At 43.9% G+C, this 21,727-nt stretch overlaps 1 protein-coding gene across 2 annotated transcripts in view; it reads left to right on the forward strand.

Moving 5' to 3' along the window:
* MOB3B (MOB kinase activator 3B) overlaps positions 1 to 21,727 on the forward strand; it is a 214,429-nt gene that overhangs the window by 42,507 nt on the left and 150,195 nt on the right. Inside the window, exons 1-2 of one of the 2 annotated variants that reach the window (XM_005884897.2) lie at positions 1,024 to 1,113; positions 19,900 to 20,514. In XM_005884897.2, the coding sequence (XP_005884959.1) occupies positions 20,097 to 20,514 (418 nt within the window). In that variant the 5' untranslated portion in view covers positions 1,024 to 1,113; positions 19,900 to 20,096. Of the gene's footprint in view, positions 1 to 1,023; positions 1,114 to 19,899; positions 20,515 to 21,727 lie in introns of those variants that run through there. The other variant, XM_005884896.2, reaches the window with a different exon arrangement.

The following is a 21,727-nucleotide window of genomic DNA, read 5'->3' on the forward strand; positions in this document are numbered from 1 at the left end:
TCTTGTTCTTTCATTTGGGGCTTATTTCTTTCCCCATTTTGGATGCCTGCTTGGGTTTGTTTCTATGTATTAGGTAGATCTTGGTACAGTGGCTATATCAGTGATGGCAAACCTATGACACGCGAACTCATTTTTTTGGTTGATTTTTCTTTGTTAAATGGCATTTAAATATATAAATAAATATCAAAAATATAAATCTTTGTTTTACTATGGTTGCAAATATCAAAAAATTTCTATATGTGACATGGCACCAGAGTTAAGTTAGGGTTTTTCAAAATGCTGACACGCCGAGCTCAAAAGGTTCGCCATCACTGGGCTATATGTAGTGGTTGACCTGTGGAATCCAGTGGTGCAGTCTCCCTGGTCACCAGACCTGAGTGCTCTAATAATTCTCCTTGTGCATGTTGTGTTGGCCCTCCTGTTGTAATTGAGTCTTCATTGCTATTGGCTCATTCATACATGAGCTTGACCCTCAGGCTCTATTCCCAACATAGCGTGCAGTCTGCTGTGCTGTTGCTTATCTCAGGAAGGAGAATTCTCCCCTGCATGTCTTGGATATTTACCTGTGGATATACCACTTGCGGAGCTTATTGGATCCTGCTCTGTTGTCTGAAGCTTACCACTGAGCTTATGGGTTTGGGGCCTCTTCAGAGGGCTCTGGTACAGGCCAGTGTCAGATGCTGTTTGTGACTGAATACCCTATTTAGAGCAATCAGCAATCCAAAGCTTGTGGCTCTACCTGCTAGGCCTGGACACACTGGGAAGGACTGAGCTGTGCACCAAGGTCTGCTTTTCCCAGGGCCCTGAGGCAGGTTAAGCAAAGACTCAAAGTACCCAGAAATCAGCTTCTGCCTGCAGGCAGATTGTTAATCTCAGTCACTAAAGGAGCCTCAGGCTGTAGAGCTTAGAAATCCACAGGGTGGGGTGAGAGGGTTTCCAACAAGTGGGGCAATTTCTTCCCCCCAGGCAAAAGCTGCATGATGGGAAAGCTCTGCCTGAGAAAGATGGTTTCTGTCATGTGAGGGAATGACTCAGCACATGGATCCTGCTCTTACCCCAGGCTCTCATCCTGCAGCTCTAGTCCACTCTGCCTTCTTTCTGCCAGAGCCCAAGGTAAGTGGCTGCAAACGAAATTTAGTGCATCAGCATTTTAAGGGGTGTCTGCGTAATCTAGCCATCTGTCCCTGCTGGACAGAACCCCAATGCTTCTCACAGCCAGATGTTATGTGGGCACCTTTCCCAGTTCTGGTGCTCTGGGCTGGGAAGGCTGGTTCCGGGTTTAGACCCAAGACTTCTCAGGGTGAATGCCCCACAGCTGAGTTATCCCTTCAGCTGCTGCCTGTGGGAGCCTGGCCAGCCCTCTTGTGGCTCCCCCCTCCCTACCAGTCTCGATGCGGCCTCCTCTTTACAACCTTGGTTATAAGGCTTCTCTCCAGCTTGTCTTTAGTTGGTTATTCAGGATGATTTTTCTATATCTTAGTTGCTATTCCAGTTTGGTCTTGGGAGAATGTTAGTGTAGCTTCCACTTAATCTGCCCTTTAACTTTTTAAATAATCATTCAAATAATTTTTTTTCTTTTATCAAACAACACAAGGGCCTTTGAATATTTTAAGTTAATTGTCCTTCCATATTATTACTAATATTTTAGCTCCAAGTTGTTTATGATTTCTCCCCATTAATCTTTAAAAATTTTTAAGCAGTAGGGTGATTATAAAGTGACTGTCATGTTTATCATCTCCTTTACTCATCATTGTTTATCTTTTTCTTAGTTTAATTTACTTCATATGAAACATTATTATTGTTTAATTTCTTAAGGAGTGTCTGTGAGTTAGATATTGTCTTCTTTTTTGTATGAATATGTCTTTATTTCACACTCATTTTGCATGGTAATTTAGTTAGGTATCAAATAGTTGTTTCACAGTTACTTTCTCTTCCCACTTTGAATATGTTATTCCATTTTCTTCTAGCCTCTATCATTGATGAAAAGTTTGCTGCTAATCTGATTGGCATTATTAGGTTGTTAAACTATATTTTTCTCTCTGGTTGCTTCCATGACTGTCTTTGGTTATGGTGTTCTTCAATTTACCACAATGTGTCCAGGGGTATGCATGTGTGCGTGTGTGTGTGTGTGTGTGTGTGTGTGTGGTTTTCTGTTTCTTTTGAATCCTGCTTGGGGCTTATGATGTTTCAAATGAAGAACACAAGTATTACTTTAATTCTGCTAAGTTCTTAGCCATTATCATTTCAATTTTGCCTCTTTCACAATTTTCTACTCCTGTGTCCTGGAACTTCTATAAAATATATACTTTATTTTTTCAATCTGTTCTCTGTCTTATATCCTCTAACACTTTCTATCTTTTTATTTTCTCTGTGCTACACTATGAGTAATTTCTTCAGTCTTTGTGACTGGCGCTGAGTATCCTATTTAGAGTCATCAGCTATCCACAGCCTGTGGCTCTGGATGCCTGGCCTGGATGCATGTGGGAAGGACTGAGCTGTGCACCCAGGTCTGCTTTTCCCAGGGCCCTCAGGCAGGTTAGGCAAAGTATCTTTCTTAATACTAATTCTCTTTTCAGCTCTATCTAATATGCAACTTAACATTGTATTTTTAATTTTTAGTATTCTACTTACTTCTTTTTTCTAGTTCTGACCATTTTTTTTATATCAGTTGACTATTTCATTTTAAATATACTTTTAAACATTGTTAGAGTTTAGATTTATCAGATTATTCTATTACTACTAGTTCTTGGGATGCTAATTCTGCTTGTTGTGTATATGACTCCTGATTGGTTTGCTTCTTTGTCTGGTTTGTTGAACAGGAATTGTTTATTCTAAGGGAGTCTTTTGAGTCCTGAGTTATGAACATATTTTTACAAAACAATTTGAGTTTGCTTCTATAGAGCTTACTGTGGTCCTAGGGACATTTTTATGGTGATTTTATCAGCTCAGGATTCTTGCATAACCTAAATAATGTACATTTGGGCAACATGCTTGTGCATGTTTTGTGTTTTTCACGAGATGCATTTTTTTTCACACTGAGATTGGGGCAGAATACAGACTTACTGGTAGTTGCCTCTTCCCTGAACTACTAGGAAGCAGTGGTAGTTTTTCTAGTCTCGTTTTTATGTAGAGGAGGGTTTTCAATAATTCTCACCGTGTGATGTTACCTCAGTTCCAGTCTCCTATCTGGCATGGGCTCGCCTGTCCTAACCTGGTCATTAAAATCACAGCTCTAGGCCCTGAAGCAGCTGTATCCAGATTCACCCCCTCTGGTGATGCACATTTGCTCTCATGCCTACTGCTTCGGCTTCAGCTTTGGGTTCTCTACTCATTTCTGGCCTGTATTTTTAAAAAGTTATATTTTAGGGGAAGGGTGCATATATGCATAACCCATGGACACAGACAATAGGGTGGTGAAGGCCTGGGGCAGGGGGTGGGGTCAGGTTAGAAGAGGTCAATGGGGGGAACAAGAGGGGACATACGTAATACTTTCAACCATAAAGATTTAAACAAAAAAAAGTAAAAGTTTTAATTTATAGGTCTATGAAGTACATTCACCAGATGACCACACTGGATTATATTTTATATGTGTTTGGAAGTGAAGGGGGACCTGGGTGAACTTAGTATGACATTAAGAAGAGGTGAGGAAGGAAGGGTGAGTGGAAGCAGCCCAGAGTGCTGTGCTAAGGGAGTTTGACGAGGCTGAGGAGAGTCCTTAAACCAAAGACAACCTGTCGGGTGAATTTTTATCTCCCAGGAACAGGCTTTTCTAGGTATCTCCGACATTCTCAGTCACTGGGTAGGACCAGGTCATGGAGATCATGACTTTGGCATAAATGCAGAGAAGGATTTCAGAGCACAGCAGCTATTACTCTTGGTCAATTATGGTCCCTGTCAGTAGGATGACTGCAAGGCGTATCCTGATGGCAACCACACTGGGTAAAGAGCTTTCCAGGAAGAGGGAACAGCGATTGCAAAGGCTCTTGCTATGGGTTAAAGTGTTTCCCCACATCCCCAATTCATATAGAGAAGTTCTAAGCTCCAGTTCCTCAGAATGTGACAGAATGTGGAAAAAGGATCATTGCTATAATTGTTATCATGAGTTAAGATGAGGTCATCCTGGAGTAGGGTGGGCCTCTAATCTGTGCAAACCAGTGTCCTCATAAAAAGGAGAAGTTTGGAGGCAGACTGGCTCCTGGGAAGAGCACCATCATTGGGGCGATGAGTCTGTAAGCCCAGGGACACTGAAGATTGCTAGCAAGCCACCAGAAGCAGAGAGAGGCATGGGACATATCCTTTTATAGAGCCTTCAAAAGAACCCAACTACCCTACCAATAACTTGATTTCAGACTTCTAACCTCCAAAACGCTGAGACAATACATTTCTGTTATTTAAGCCACACAGCTTGTGTTACCTTGTTATGGCAGCCCTAGCAAACTAATAGACCCCTCAAATGATAGTAAACTTGGTGTGTTATGGAAACATCAAGGAGCCCAATGTGGGTAGATAAGTGACAGGGAGAACTGCAGAGGAAGAGGTATCCAGGGGCCGGATCTGTAGATCATGGCTTTGTAAAAATAAAAATAAAAAACACAGTAAAACCAGATGGAGCTATGAAGAACTTTAAAGCAGGGCTATAGGGGAGAAAGAGACTGGGTTAGGTGGGGTGTGCTTTATTTAGGAAGTGTTGCAGATCCTCAATGCACCTTTGCCAGGTTTTGTCCATGAAGATCCCTTTCCTTCCTGTCTTCCCTTTCCTTGCCCCTTCAAAACTTCCCAGAATGGGAAATAGCTGTGTGTCTCATAACAGAAATGATAGGAAGATTCTAACCAGCAGGCACATGCCATCCTTGTCATCACGGCAATTAGTTTAGGGCAGTGATGGCGAACCTATGACACGTGTGTCAGAGGTGACACGCAAACTCATTTTTTTGGTTGATTTTTCTTTGTTAAATGGCATTTAAATATATAAAATAAATATCAAAAATATAAGTCTTTGTTTTACTATGGTTGAAATATCAAAAAATTTCTATATGTGACACGGCACCAGAGTTAAGTTAGGGTTTTTCAAAATGCTGACACGCCGAGCTCAAAAGGTTCACCATCACTGGTTTAGGGTATGCTGACCTGGGTTGTGCCATTCGAGATGTCCTTGCCTGCACTTGTTTGCTGGCTGAGGTGAGGTTTATTCAGTCAGCCTTCATGAGAGGGATGGCAAGGTAACAGATGGGGAGAGGCAGGTTGGGCTGGGAAGGTTTGGGGGAATTCCACTTGATTCGCTTCCTCTAAGCCTCAGTCCTCAGGAGATATTGGCAGGCCATGGACTGATGAGGTGTCATGTATTTCATCATTAGTCAGAAAGCACCTGTACTTAAAAGGCCCCACTCTGTTTACATATGGTTGGGAGAAATGCAAGTTATTATCAGGATTACTTTATCTCCTTCCCACACAATTTGAGGGAGCTCTATAAAATTAAATCCACCCCAAACCTAGACCAGTGATGGCGAACCTATGACACGCGTGTCAGAGGTGACACGCGAACTCATTTTTTTGGTTGATTTTTCTTTGTTAAATGGCATTTAAATATATAAAATAAATATCAAAAATATAAATCTTTGTTATACTATGGTTGCAAATATCAAAAAATTTCTATATGTGACACGGCACCAGAGTTAAGTTAGGGTTTTTCAAAATGCTGACACGCCGAGCTCAAAAGGTTCGCCATCACTGCCCTAGACTGTTATAAAAATGAAACAATCAGCGTTTCAAGTGTCTATGGCTGCTCTCAGGTGAGGTGCCCCAGGTGAAAGCTTAGACTCTGGGCAGCTTCCCAAATGAATACCAAGGAGCTTACTCCTGTGAGCTGGGGAGGGTGCATGACCTCTGATGACCTTGAGGGAACATCTTCATGGGGTCCATTATCGACTTTCCCTGTTTGTGGCTAGGCCCCTGGGTGGAGAAAAGACTGGAATTCCCCTGCATTGTGTCCCACAGCCCATCTGCAGGTCCCTGTGTTGCCCCCAGAAGCTGTGAGGCCCTCCTTGCTTTGGATCAGTTTAGGGACCTAGCTCACCGGGCAGGAGATTCTTCTCGGCTTGTAATGCCAAACTTCTCTTACTGGACATCTTGAAGGCCAAGGCCCTGCCTTCTTCCTGTCTGGGCCGTTCTGCGAGCTAGCCAAGTCTGATGCCACAGGCACAACAAGGAGTGACTCCATGTCCCAGCGCGACCCCATCCTTCCCCTCCCCTCTTCCCCAGGCACCTGGGCAGGTTGTGCTCACAGCTCACAAGATCTCTCTGCTAGATGAGAAAAACGTGTATTTGATTCAGGACCTCGAGGCCAGGCGTGTGGATTGCATTCTGGGCTGAAATGAAAATCCTGGTGCAGTGGCCTTTCAAAGCTGCAATAAATCAGGGCTCCTTGGCCGTCCTGCCGTGGTCTGTCAGGTTTTGTCTTTTTCTAGAAGCCACGCTGGGTTATGGCAAATTAGGGGAGATCAAATGAGCACCAGCTCATTGTGTAATCACTCTCAATTTCTACAGTTTGGGAGCAGCCATCTTATGATTTAAAATAGAAATATTTGCAAACGGTGTACCTTGATCCGTTATGTGGAGGTCTGCATTTGAGATGTGCTGAAGTGACTCAAATGGGTTTTTTCTTCTTTTTTTTTAGTATGGCTGTCTTACTTGTCTTTGTATTTGTATTTTTCCTTCTTCGACTATATTAAGCCTTTGACCTTTTTTTAATGAACTAAAGTTGATGGAAGCACTCATCCTGGGTCCAGGGATGGGTCTTTAATACCAATTATCTCAATTCGGATTTTGTTATGTAACCACCATGTGTAGTTGTCAGTGTGTTTGTGGTTAAATGCTTATCAGTATTTTTATAGATTCCTACACCTCCTTCTTCTAAAAGGAATTTGACTCATCTGGCACTTATATAAAACCAAAAACTATCTCAGCCTGGGGAGCTGCTTGCTGTGTATGTGTGTGGGGGTGGGGAGGTAAAATGCAATTTAAAGAGAGAGTAGGAGATAGCACACACCTGTTTTGGTCTCTTGCTGGGCGGGTGCTGTTTTCCTAGGAATGGTTTCTGTGTTTCTGTTTTTCCTATTCTTTCTTGGAACAAAGAGAGAAAATCTCTAATGGAGGCTTTCTCAACCAGGCTCATTGATGAATGTGTAATCTTAAATGAAAAAGAAGTCAGTAGATGTGGCTTCCTGGACTCTGTACTTGGACCAAAAATAAAGCAAGTCCTCACCGCAGGGGCTTGGCTCAGCCCAGGGCCCGGGGGCAGTTGTTTGCCACGCTGTGCTTGAGCAGCACACTTCTCTGGGCAAATCCCCAGGCCTTTGGAGGCTGGCAAAGGCTGATTTGCCTCCCCTGTGGCTTTTATTGTTTTTAAGAAGAGTGGTGGCACCCTCACTTGTCATTAAAGAATAGTGTGGGAATAATAAATAAAATAACCCACAGAAAACAACAGGAAACACAAAAACCACTCCCCTAAGTGAATGAAAAAATTGACACCGTCATGCCTTTGTGGGGTCACTGTTTCCATGCAAGTCAGTCTAGAAACTAGGAGAAGCTTTTCGCTTTGATTTTTTTTTATTGCCGTCTATTTTTAACATTTTTGGCAAGTCTACACATGGTGGTTACATAACAAAATCCAAATTGAGATAGTTAGTATTAAAGACGCACCCCTGGACCCAGGATGAGTTTTTCTGGCACTGCTGTGAGGAAGCTCGAATTCCCATCATAAAACAATAAGTGTAAATGTCCAATCCACACAGGCTTTGTGGCCAGTGGCTCCATGTGGTTCTTTGGGGAACCTTCTCAACCTGGCCCCTGGTTTTCTGAAGGGCTCCTCTGCCCAGTGGCTGGAGGGAGACCTGGGGAGGGAAGGCTCAGGGTGTGACCAAGGTGGGCCAGCCTCTTCGGTAACCGCTGCTCTTACTGAGTGCCTATAGTGTGCCAGACCCCTGATGACCTCTTTGCACCTGCCTTCTTTTTTTAAATTAGTTCATTTATTCTCCAATTACAGTTGACACACAATATTATATCAGTTTCAGGTGTATAACATGGTGACTAGATGTTTAATACCATATGACGTGATCATTCTGATACGTCTACCTCAGGGGTGGGCAAACTTTTTGACTCGAGGGCCACAATGGGTTCTTAAACTGGACCGGAGGGCCGGAACAAAAGCATGGATGGAGTGTTTGTGTGAACTAATATAAATTCAAAGTAAACATCATTACATAAAAGGGTACGGTCTTTTTTTTTTTTTAGTTTTATTCATTTCAAACGGGCCGGATCCGGCCCGAGGGCCGTAGTTTGCCCACGGCTGGTCTAGTACCATCTAACACCATACGCACTTATTACATTACTGACACTGTTCCCTATGCTGTACTTTACATCCCATGACTATTTTTGTACCTGTCATTTTGTACTTCCTTAATACCTTTCACCTTTCCCACCCATTCCCCAACCCTCCTTCCATTTGGCGGCCATCAGTTTGTTCCCTGTATCTATGAGTTTGTTTCTGTTTTGTTTGTTTGTTTGTTTGCCTACTGTCTTATTCTATCATCCCCACATCCTGTGAGGCAGAATTAATTAAGAGTATTTTTATAAGGGTGAGAAAGTAGAAAGCCTATAGAGTCACCAGTCCAGAAGGGGATATCCTATATAATAAAAGCCTAATATGCTAAGTGCCCGGTCATCTGTTCAACCAATCAAAGTGTAATATGCTAATGATATGCTAAGGCCGCTCAACCTCTTGCTTTGACGTGCACTGACCACCAGGGGGCAGGCAGACCCTCTGACCAGTAGGTTAAGCCTAGCTCCCTCGCCCCGATCGTGCAGCGGTGGGGTTTCTCGGCCTGGCCTGCACCCTCTCACAATCCAGGACCTCTCAGGGGCGGATGTCAGAGAGCTGGTTTCAGCCTGATCCCACAGGCGAGGCCGAGGGACCCCACTGTGCACGAATTCATGCCTCTAGTACACATATAAAAGAAAGCATTATGTGAATGATAAGGATGAAAAGCTAACTAGTACTTATTACACACCTTGTACCTGGGGCTGTGTCCAATGCTTTATTTGGATAATGTCATTTAATTCTCACAACACTACAAGACAGGTCACTTTATTATCTCCGTTTTATAAAAGAGGAAACTACAGTTTCACGATGTTACACAATAGGCTCAAGAGACGGCAGCTCTGAAAGTGATAGACCTGGGAGTCACACCTAGGCAGCCTGATCTCAGACCCACTCAGCCACCAGGCTGACAGCACGGCCCACAGGCACCGCAGGCAGCAGGTGGCAGGCGAGCCAGGCTCTCCATCGGTGGCGTGGCGGGCAGACCCATCAGGGGAGGGCCGCCTCCGATCTCCAGTGTGACTCAGGTTTGTCTCCTTTTCCCTGAGGACTTTCCTCTCATTCTTCCTGCTGGAAATTCAACTCTTCTGAGGACTGTTTTTCTATCTGCCCGTTCTCCTCAGGAACGACTGTTGGCCCATGCACCCCAGGATATGCCAGGCCTGGAGTACGAAACTCCCATTTCAGGGAGTCTTTCAAAGGTTAGAGTGCATCCGAGTCACCCACCTACCTCTGAAGGCGAGGGTGGGACCCGAGGGGGCAACCTCGGTTTTCCCGTCATTGCTGAGGCAGGTGCAGGGCCCGCCTGAATGTTGGGCTGTAGACAGATGTTTCAGGGTGAGGAGGGGTTGTATTTCCTCTTCCGCAGCCAGCCCCTTCTAGCAGAGATGCCAGAGTTCAAGAGGAGAAAAATGAAAGAGAAAGCGCTGGAAAATGAAAGAAAAATGAGAGGCAGTGCTCGGGAAGAGTGCGGAACTCAGGAGAGAAAGCCAAACCCCATCCATGGGCTTGGAAAGAGGCAAGGGCTCAGACTGAGCGGAAACTGAGCCAGAGGGGGAAGGGTCTGGAGAGAAGGCGAAGGGGCGGGCTGAGCCTTCACCAGGGGGGCAGTCGAGGTGTTTGAAGCTGCTTCCATGGATATGTGGGGGCTGCCAGTAGGGTGGGCCGTGGGCCCTCATTATAAATGGGCCCGCAGCGGCGGTGAGAGGTGGAGGGGGGGGGGAGCATGAGAATGGCCTGATTCCGACTGTTTGGGAGCAGAGGAAGGGCTACCCATTCAGAGCTTTGGAGCAAAGGTCAGGAGAGGCTGCTTGGAGGTGGTGGCCACTCTCCAGACCTTGAAGGCTGAAGGCTGGTGGCAGGTGGTGAGTGAGGAAGGGGCCAGTGCAGTGGGCGTTGGGAGTCCACGAGTTGTCTGATGGGTAGAGCCACGCCTGCAGGTCCTCAGAGGGGTCTCAGTGGCTGTTGGGAGTGGGTACACTAAGAGTGAGAGTCCTTCTGCCTGCTTCAACCACAGAAGAGAGAATTTTATCCATTTTTATAGAATTGAATCCTGCTTAAGACCATTTGAGTGGAAAAGAAAAAGGTTATGCTGCTTTTATTTTTAAAAAGGCTTAAAACCCACCCAGGGGATGAAAAAAGCTATATGTATATGGTTTGTGTTGAAAGTGATAGTTAAGTGGAGGGCAGGTAGGTGTCAATTTTGCGTAAGCATTTAAGACAGCGGTTCTCAACCTGTGGGTCGCGACCCTTTGGGGGTCGAACGACCCTTTCACAGGGGTCGCCTAAGACCATTGGAAAACACAAATATAATTACATATTGTTTTTGTGATTAATCACTATGCTTTAATTATGTTCAATTTGTAACAATGAAAATACATCCTGCATATGAGATATTTACATGACGATCCATAACAGTAGCAAAATTACAGTTATGAAGTAGCAATGATGAAAATAATATGGTTGGGGGTCACCACAACATGAGGAACTGTATTAAAGGGTCGCGGCCTTAGGAAGGTTGAGAACCACTGATTTAAGAGGTCCTTGGAGGGAACACAGGCACCGAGGTTATCAGCTCCGGTCTGCGCTGTGGGCCTCACCTCACTTCTCTGGGCTGCTTAGGTGTGGCTGCTTCTGCTTCTGTACAGTGAGCGGTTGAATTGAATTGAGTGCTTTTCCAGGGTTCTTCTTGCTGTAAAATGCTATCAGCTATGACCTCTCTCTAGGCCTCCCCACAGTCACAGGAGGGTGGGTGGCAGGGAGGTGGCTGGAGGAAAATGAATTTCATGGCATGGTATTGTGCAGGGTGACAGAGGGCATGGGATAGGGGCCAAGGAGGCCTGCTGACACCCGGTGTGAAGGGTGTAAGGGGACGAGGGTAGATGCAGCAGAGGCAAGAGCTTGGGGATGGGCAACCAACTCACAGATATAGTGTTTGCCGTAAAGGAGGTGATGTGATACATTTCTTCTCTTATTAGAGAGAAAAAGTTCCCCAAGCTGAATGACCTCCTTTCTAACCCATTATTTTTCCTTTGAGGCATATTTTTAAAGCACACACAGGGAGAGGTCTTTATAGTGCCATGCAAAGATGTTCCAAAGATCTATCACGAATTTTTAAACATTCTTTTAAAGCTGGGCCTGCTTCTAAAGGAGCTGCCTTTTCAGTGAATGCTGGAAAGCGAAAACGTGCGAGCTGCTTGGACTGGCCCGGGAAGCACGTGGCAGAGGCTGATGTTGCTCTTTGCGTGGTGTCTCTGTTTCCCGAGGTTTCTTGGTCGATTATGTCTCATCATGATTCCAGGAGCTGGGCCCTCTCAGCTGGAGAAGGAGCTGTGTGTCTGTGCGGTATTTGATCCGAAATGACTTAGATACATAGTTCTCCCACAGAACATGAGCCGGGCCCTAGATTAGGTGTTAGTGCTGCAGTAACGTCTAGGGTGCGATACGGCCTCACAGGCTAACAGAGCGTAGTGGGCGGGTCACCGTAAGAGAGTGAGAGAGATGTGCACCTGAGGTGCAGACCTCACCCACCAGGCGTGACCAGCCATCTCTTCCTTCTCCCTCCCTTCTTTCTCCACCTCTCTCCCCTTGCTTGAGCAGAGTTTTGAAGTTAAACCAGGGAGGAGTTTGAGACAGTGAGGTGGGGTGAGGGAGGGGCCTTTTCTGGGTGGAAGTGTTTAGATTCCCCACGGGAAGCACTGGCCCTGGACAGCAGCCACTGGCAGAGCGTGGGACTGTCAACCGAACACTCTGATAGCTGGGGAGGTTTCTCAAGGCCTCACAGATGAGGGGTCCTCTGCCCTGAGCATCCTCACTCTGTGCCTGTGTCTGGGCAGTAACTGGGCTCTCGTCTGAGAAAGCTCTGGAGAAGACCGAGTGCCTGGGAGGTAGACACAGAACTTCTGCAGAGAAGTAGGTTATGCTTGAGCCGATGTCATAAGGAAGCTCTTCTAGAAAACGACTAACTCTGGTTCAGATTGGGGTCTCCGAGAGGGCCCCCAGGAGACAAGACCACTCTCCTGTCCATGGCCTGGGGAGAAGCTGACTGAAGCAGCTGCAGAAACAGACCATCCTATAGGTCAGCGTATAGAAGCCAGGCTGCAGGCCATAACCAAGTGCGTGTGCTGAATCTAAAGGCCAGGTTTACCCACCGTTTCCCATGTAGTGCTGGACAGAGCAGGCTTCCGCTCTTCAGAAAGTTGGGGAAGAGCGAATCGCACACTCCTGCGGGCAGGCACCTCCCAGGAGGTAAGGCTTGCAGCTGAGCATGCCCAGTTGGTTCTTCTCAAATTTACCAACGAAGTGAGTTTGTTCCTCCACTCGCCCCGAGGCAACCTTAGTAAAAGGACAGAGAAAGGCCCGTCATGGACGTAGGGAAAATTCTTCCTCATAACAACCAGGAGTGAGGAAATGGGGTTGTCCTCTAAAGGTTCCTAAGCTTTTATACAGTTTGAGGGCCAGGTGTTCAGGTCTTGTGGGAAAGAAGTCAAAGACCGGACCAGGTCTGGTTGGGATCCCTATTGACCATGAAGCTAGTTAATAATCTGAGATAACCTGATACATGAGAAATCGGGGTTAATAAATATAGCACTGATATTTGCCCACCTTTACTTATGTCATCCCACTCATCCCCCAAACACTCTGTGATATTCACGCCAGCACCTTCATTTAACCAAAGAAGAATGTGAAACAAGAGATCGTGATTAGCCCAGAGGGTAACTAGTTAAGGGCAGAGTCTGGACTCAAAAGGCAGGGCTCTCTCCAGTTCTCCAGGCGGCCATATCGATTACAGTTACTTGCTTGATTCTATTTTATTTGAAATGTCTTTTGTAGTTGTTGTAGGCCTGTTCAGGAGTGTAGAGAGGATATCATCATTAATTATTTGTCTCCGTGTTATCCTCTTTGTCCATCTGTTCTCACCTCAGCAGATTGAAAAGCTCCCAGGTAGATGGTTGTCTTTTCTCTCCTGAGAGTTTCTGGGGATGCAGCCTTCAGCCTCCAGCCAGATAACTAATCAGAAAGTTATTCCTGTTACCTGAACACAGAGATCCCTGCTGAGTCATAACCTGGGGTATTGTATTAAATGTAAAGCATTTTAAAGTTTAAAACAAGAACTTTTATACTTCATTCGAAAAAGTGTTTGCCCTGGTATACCAAAATTCATGAGATAATATTGCAGTGGGTTTTATTACTTGAAAAATATTGGAATTCCCTCACAATGTTAAGCTAAGTGGGTTATAAATGTAGCGGACTATTGACTCACCACCAAATTACTTGGATTAATATTATTTCCTTTTGCATGATGATGAGAAGTCCATCCAAATGAAGCAAGAATGACGTGTTGATTTTACTCTTTTCTTGTATCCAGGGCTCCATTGTTAACCTTCCTCCCCCCACCCCTTCCCTATCTCTTGCTTATAAACACACATTTGCATTGAATTATTTTTCATTACTCATATGATTTCTTGGTGTCATGTCAGAAGTTGTTGTTTCATTTGTTACTCATCACCCTGTTAATAACTGTAGTGGTTTTCCACTTATGACGTGCTTTCACAGGCAATGTCTCTTTAAATTTTCACAATAACCTTGAGAATAAGAACTGTTACCTTTAAAGAAGTTAAAACTGAGGTTCATAAAGGGTTTCTTGTCCAAAGACATAGTCGGTTAGAGTGATTGCCAGGACCTGAATCCAGGTCATCTGACTAGATTACAAAGGTTCAAGAAACATGTGTCTTTGGGAGTGACATGTGACTGTGTGCTAGGGCTAGGGCTGTGCTTCTCCCACCCCCCTCGCCAGCCCCCTCAGATGTGCCCTACAAGTTCCCCTGGTGTGTGTGTGTGTGTGTGTGAACTACCCAACAGTCTAAAGAGGCAGTCTTAATTGGGGTTAAGAGTTTTGGAGTCAGCTTGACTACTTATTGGTTCTATTACCTGAGACAACATTTTAGTCGTGCCGTATCTCAAGTTTCCCTAAAATGGGGAAAATAATAATGCCTACTCATTTGGTTGTTGTGAAAATTAAAATAAGTAGCAAAATAAATGTGAGTTATTGTCACTGTTATGGAATTAAGTTGAATAGAATTTTAAGATTCTAGGTGGCTGTTTGGTCTCTCAATAATCTGACTATTAAAATGTGCATCCTAATATGATTGTAATAATGATGAGGGTGATGGCAACAACCACATTACTCAGTGGCCACTGTGTTCCAGACGTTTTGTAGATACCCTCCTGAATGTTCACAGCAACCCCACAGATGCTTCCAAATCTTGCCTGCAGTTGGTGTCAATTTTACCCACCACTCCCAAGCTTAACACAGTACCCTTTTGAAAATTAGAACTATGTTTTCTAATTTTCAGTCTTCTGGCCCATTTTGTACGCTCTTGCAGTGCTTCCAGATGTCATATATAAGTTGCCATAGTGCCAAGGGTAAAATTTTCCAGACCCCAAGACTCAAATTCACTTCGAGTGTCTAAGATGAAATAAGTCTGTTGACAGTTACAGGAACGAACTTCCTTGAATTTGAGTATTTTTCCTTTAAAGCCAGACTTTTCCGAGAAAGAATTGGCATACCCTGTCTCAAAGAGAAAGAAGGGAATGGTAATTGACAGTGACCTTTCTCCCATGTATCAGACGGAGGTTCTGAGCGATAGTATATACCTGTGCTTGAAAAACTAAAAACATCTTTTTTTCTGCCTTAATTTGTTTTAATTTAAGCTGTTACATTATCTTTATCTGTAGTACCCTCTCCACACTCCATTCTCCCACTTGCCTTAGGTATTGTGTTCTCAAATCATGTGTTGTTTTTTAAACACAAAAATATTTTCTAGCCAGTCCAAAGATCTGGAAATAATAGGGTAAGTGATAACTAACTTGGAGTTTTCTATTCTTTGAAAAAATTATTAAAATAATTAGTATGTCTTTCATAAATTATAAGTGGGTCAACTGAGCACTTATAACAATTCTACCTTCACTATTTATTTTTAAAACTGTGGTAACAGTGGATCCATCCTATCCACGTGTGGACCAAAGGTTTGCCATCTTCCTTATTATTGGGAATCCAAGCCAGTCACTTGGCCTCAGAAAGGCCTTTATTTAAGGGAATTTTATGTTCATTAATAAAACATTTTTTTTTTAATCTGTGTTTTCTTCAGCAGAAAATGAGTAGGTAGTGAATGAAACCACACCAAATAAATCACACCCTTTCTACCCTTCCACTTTTTGTCACCACAGTGTCTTCTTCTGAATGGCAGTGCTGAGTTTGTGAAAGGGAGAATCCCTGTGGGTCTCTGACGTAGACACCTGTGCACTGAGCACTCCCCCCTGTTCTGCTGCTGCACTGTGCAAGGTTGCATGCCATGTTTTTATCTTTGGAATATTTACTCATATTTTTAATGCTAAAATGTCCTACAAAATAAATATGTAAATGAAACAGTGAGAATACAACTTGAATGGACATTGAAGAGCTAAAAGATGATGGGGGAGTGAAGGTCATGTGGCAGACTTCTTAGGGTTCCACCTATTTGTCCTGATTTCATCTGTGTTAAGAAATAACATGGACTTTTTAAAGCTCTTCAATCATGTCTGTCTTTCAAGGTTAAAGTGAGGCCGTAGTATTTCTGCTATCTTGCCAGGGTTGTTCTCAGAATCTATAAGGGTTCAAGGAATTTGGAAAAGGGGCTGTGTGTAAATTAATAAAGAGACTAGAAATATAAATTTGGAATACATGGGGGAGCCAGGGAAAGCTTAGTTCTAATAACCAAGCTTTCTCTGAATCTCTGTCTCCAGGGCGTTTTAGTCACACATTTTGCCCTAAAGTAAAGCAGATATACATATCAAAGGTAAGGTTTGGTAAGCAGTAAAGTATTATGTTGGGGGAACTACCTACAGCTGTTCAGCAGCAGGTAATAACATGTAGATTTTCAGGTTTGGGGAAATGCTTTCGGCCATTCAGCTGTTTGGCCAGCAGGCAATAATATGTATCTTCAGCCCTGCTGAAGCCTCAAGGTTCACCAACCTTTTGATGAACTTCTTGCATTTATGACCTGCTGGAATTAGCCTCCAGCACTAACTGATCTAGAGTATAACAATATGGCAGCTCAAAATTGAGGATGTAGATTAGTTGGACAAAAAAAAAAAAAATTGCAAGGCTGTTTCTTAGGCAGGAATCTCCAATTTGGGGATTGCCTTGTGAGCAAAGATAGCGCCTAATAAGTAGGCCGGAGTAAAACGGTACATAAATGTTGATAGAATCACATTTTTAGGCACATCCTTTTTTAAAAAAATTCTTTATTGTTTAAAGTATTACATATAGTATTACATATGTCTCCTTTTCCCCAGCCACCCCCCCCCCCCAGCACATGCCCTCACTCCTCTAGTGTCTGTGTCCATTGGTTATGCTTATATGCATACATACAAGTCCTTTGGTTGATCTCTTACCTCCACCCCCACCCCATCCCACCCCCACCTTCCCTCTGAAGTTTGATGGTCTCTTCGATGCTTCTCTGGCTCTGGCTCTATTTTTGTTCATCAGTTTATGTTGTTCATTATATTCCACAAATTAGTGAAATCATGTGATATTTATTTTCTCTGACTGGCTTATTTCGCTTAGCATAATGCTCTCCAGGTCCATCCATGCTGTTGCGAATGGTAAGAGTTCTTTCTTTTTTACAGCAGCATTAGTATACCATTATAGGCAAATCCTTTATTGGATCCTGGGAAGGTCAGATGATGTTCATTTTATTCACACACACATACTTTAAAATATAAACCTATTTTTATTCAATGTTTGGGGTATGAGAAGAAGGTTCCACAGACTGTTCCAGCCATAAAGAGAAAAATATAGTGAGAAGATGGGAAATCAGACTAGTCATTCTTCAATTTTGAAGAGATGGAAATTTTAGGTACCAGTGGAGAGGAATGGCCCATTTGAAAGAGATGTTGGACAGATGCCTAGATCTTTTAGGAAGGGACACTTCAGAGCAGCCCAGCAGCTGGGCTTACAGTTGAGATAGAGCCACCAAAGAACTAAAGACAGGAGGTCTAATTGCATTTCACTTTTGCGGTTTCACTTTTATACAAAGGGTTCTTCATTCACTATCATTCATTCATTCATTCATTCGGCAACCATTCGGTGAAGTTGGCTCTGTACCAGGCACCACTGTAGCCCCTGGAGCCCCAGCAATGACCATGACATGGTAGCTCCCTCATGAGGGGTACTTCTGGGGCATTTCTCTTATGGCCTTCCTGTAGGGAGTTGCCTTGCCAGGTGGCCCTGCCAGGAGGAATCCTTCATCCAACAGATGAGATATTCATCCTCTTTCTTCCCAGCTAATATCAGCGTTAGTCCCTTTCCTCTCTGTCCTGCCACCCTTCTGTGCCACCAAGGTCTCTTTAGAGAAGATGGATCTCTCAGGACTGAATGGGAGATTTGTTTTATTTCTTCCTTATCCTTGGCAAGAACTCTCATTTTTTTTTTTAACAAATAAGGCAGAACACATCAATAGGAAAAGAAAAATAAGAACTTTCCTTGCCAGTGTTGCTTAGTTACCTTGTCAACATTCCCTTAGAGCCCGGCTGAATTCTCCTGCATATTTTTATAGTGCACATCATGTTTTATTTCTATAATTGATCTATTAAGCAGGAAATATGGAGAACATATGGAGCTCCTGTCAATTTTATGCTGTTTATTTGGATTTCCATGTTTCTCTTTCCACAAGCCCTCATTATCATCTTTTTTCATTCTAACCTGGGTAACAATGGGCAGGAATCGTATCACTATTTATATCGGTGCTTTTAACTTTGTAGCTTAAAAAGCAAAACCCAATAGACTAACCTCAAAGCTAGACATCACTTTGTGGATTTTTCAAAGGGAAGGGACCAAGTTTTTAGTTGCTCTGTATCCTTTCTGCCTTAGCCCCATGTCTGCCACATAAAAGGCCTTTAGTAAATGTTTATTGGTTAAAAGAACAATTGGTTTCACATATTTATTGAGAACTAGCATTGTAGTGGGTGCTATTCATAATATAGAATGTGCTTATAGTTTCTACCTAGGGAACAAAACTTATGACTTGTTCTTTTCTTCCTGGAGACAACAAGGACAGAGAATAATGACTGTTACTGCCAACACTACATTTTATTTAGTGCAAGAAGCTTTTCTGCATGAAGCTGTAGCAGCATTTTCAGCAGCCACTTTCTATCTGGTATTTATGAAAAGGTATTCACTGGGAATCTCCTAGCTTCAGGGTGCTGTGCTGTCCAAATCATTCAGGATCAAAATACCCGGTCATTGTCACCATCTGTGAAGGCCATTGTATTCAAAACAGTGAGTCTCTGGGTTATTCTCTTCCTCACACACACATATGCAAACTCAACAGAAAACTATGTTTATGATGCCAACAAAACACCAAATGAAAGTTTATTTAATCATCTCTTTCCCCAGCCAATCAGGCACCCCTTCAACCCAGTGTTCCTCAAAGCATATACTTCTTAGATTTTACTAATATGCAGACTTAGATCTACTAAGTCTGGGAGGAGGCCCAAGAGTCTGCATTTCTAATAAGATCTCTTAGATCAGGCCTTGATAGTTAAAGCATCATCCATGGACCAGTAGATTTGGCACCACCAGGGAGCTTGTTAGAAATGCAGATTCCGCCCTGGCTAGTGTTACTCAGTGGTTAGAGTGCCTGCCTGTGCACCGAAGGGTCTTGGGTTTGATTCTGGGTCAAGGGCATGGACATGGTTGCAGGTTTGATCCCTGGCCCTGGTTGAGGCACATGCCAGAGGCAACCAATTGATGTGTCTCTCTCACATCAATGTCTGTCTCTCTGTCTCTCTCTGTGTCTCTCTCTCTCTGTCTCTCTCTGTCTCTCTCTCTCTCTCTCTCTCTCTCCCCCCTTTCTCTCTTTCTCTCTCTCTTCTTCCCACTCTCTAAAATCAATGGGAAAATATCCTCAGGTGAAGGGGTGAGGATTAACAAAACAATAAAAAGAAAGAAGTGCAGATTCTTAGGTGCCATCTCAGACCTACTGGGTCAGAACCTGCGTTTTAACAAGATCCCACATTAACATTTGAGAAGCATTGTTCTAACCATTTAATATGCCTACAATATAAGGCAGGAGTCCTGATGGGGCTCTGGGTTGGAAAATAGACAGGTAGACTTCCTGTGCCCATTTCAAAACTCTTGTGTACCCCTCCCCCAATTTAGCACCTTGCACCAGATAAAGGCACAGACAGATGCCTCTTTGTTTAATCATTCATGGCATGATGGATTTGTTATCTATCTTGACTACCATGTTCATCCATAACACCTTGGAGAGGTCCATTGGGCCTATGATCACACAGGGAGGAGTAACCAGAGACTTGACCAAGATCATAAATACAGATTCCCAGGGGTTTGGCTTAACCTCCACATCCACATACCTGGATGGAAGTGGGCACAGCTAAATGCAAAGTGGAAATCTGGTCTAAGCCTTTGTCATTTCTTAAATGGAACCTGGGCACTTATGAGACTCTTTTCTCTCCTTTAGGAAGAAACATGAGATTCCCCTGGAAATCACCCGAGAGGAAGATGGAAGGGGCCATTTAAAAGTGACAGAAGCTGCAGGCCGCAAGACTGGGGCCAGAGGGCTGGCAGTGGAAAACTCTGTTGGGTTGTGATCTCTCACTGAGAAGTTCCAGGTGCTTTTTTGCTTCCTGCAAAACAAAGGAAGAAAAGGAGAAGACCATGTCCATAGCTCTGAAGCAGGTGTTCAACAAGGACAAGACCTTCCGGCCCAAGAGGAAATTTGAACCTGGCACACAGAGGTTTGAGCTCCACAAACGGGCTCAGGCATCCCTCAACTCAGGCGTGGACCTGAAGGCGGCGGTGCAGCTGCCCAGCGGGGAGGACCAGAACGACTGGGTGGCCGTGCACGTGGTGGACTTCTTCAATCGGATCAACCTCATCTACGGCACCATCTGCGAGTTCTGCACCGAGAGGACCTGCCCTGTGATGTCAGGGGGCCCCAAATATGAGTATCGGTGGCAGGATGACCTCAAGTATAAGAAGCCGACCGCACTGCCCGCTCCCCAGTACATGAACCTGCTTATGGATTGGATCGAGGTCCAGATCAACAACGAAGACATCTTTCCAACATGCGTGGGTAAGTCCATGGCCAGCTTCTTGGTTATTTTGTCACATCCCACCTGAGCTCAGAAGGTTTGTAGAGGCTCCTTCCAGGACTGCCTTTGAACACTGGATACCACACGTCATCAATCAATGTTTCCCCAAATTCCATCTCTCACGCACCTGCAGTTTCTTTTTCTATATCTAAGAACCTCATTGAGATTTTGAAAAATATCAGTTGTGGATACTTACAATAATTTCATGGACCTCAATCATGAAATCACACCTGTCAGATACTGGGGGACATTGTCTTGGTGAAATGTTAGATTTGATCTTGCTGGCTTCCTTAGGACTAGACCTTAAACCCACCCAGTCATTCTGGTAAGGTTCTTATTATTTAACTAGTTAACTAGTTAAAGTTACATGATCTCTGGTGCAGTTATGGTATTTACCTCTCAGGTTAAGAAATCCTAATGGGAGAATCCATGGACTTGTTTGGGGACCAATCAAACAAGGGGTTAGCATTCTGGGAAAATAAAGATCCTGCCATTCTGTTCTTCCCTCTCCTGATCACAGGTGATTTATCCCAGGTTATGCTGTCAACTCTAGAACCTTGTGTAGTTGCTCGACGAACCAGGATACTTGAAATGCAAATGATTTTGTTTCCCTTGTGCTCTGAGTCATAAAACTCTTCAAGGGGAAGAGCCAAACCTTTTCTACACCTTGTATTTCTTTCTTTATGCTGCTGATCATTGGTGTTTCCATGCACTGACAGACTGAATTTAAAATTCAGGGTTCTTAGGCCCTAGGTTCAATGGGAAAGAGCAATCTCCTTACGTCCATTGTCATATCTTCAGTGTCTAGCTAGCATGGTGCCCGGAAACCCTTGTAGGCACTCAGGAAATATTTGTGGAATGATTGAAAAAATACTTGTGCTGTTAGAAAGTATTATTAAAAAGCTCTGAAATGGTTGGCGGATAAAAGAAACATGTGAAATGCATTGCTGAAATCACTTCTAGTTGGGATGAGTGTGTCCCCATGTGGCATATGGAAACTTGAGGTGGGGCATATGGAAGTAATTAAGTTAATACCAGAAGAAAGTGCATAAATTGATTAAGGCAGTGCGTACATCTTGAAATATTCAGCACACAAACCAATTTGCTCAGAATCATGGTGTTGCCTTGACTTGTCCAGTCCCCTCATGCTCTTTCTCTCTGCTGCCCCTTGTTAAGGAAGGAGGTTGGCTGGGG

Source organism: Myotis brandtii, unplaced genomic scaffold (assembly GCF_000412655.1).
Source record: "Myotis brandtii unplaced genomic scaffold, ASM41265v1 scaffold871, whole genome shotgun sequence".
Lineage (NCBI taxonomy): Eukaryota > Metazoa > Chordata > Mammalia > Chiroptera > Vespertilionidae > Myotis > Myotis brandtii.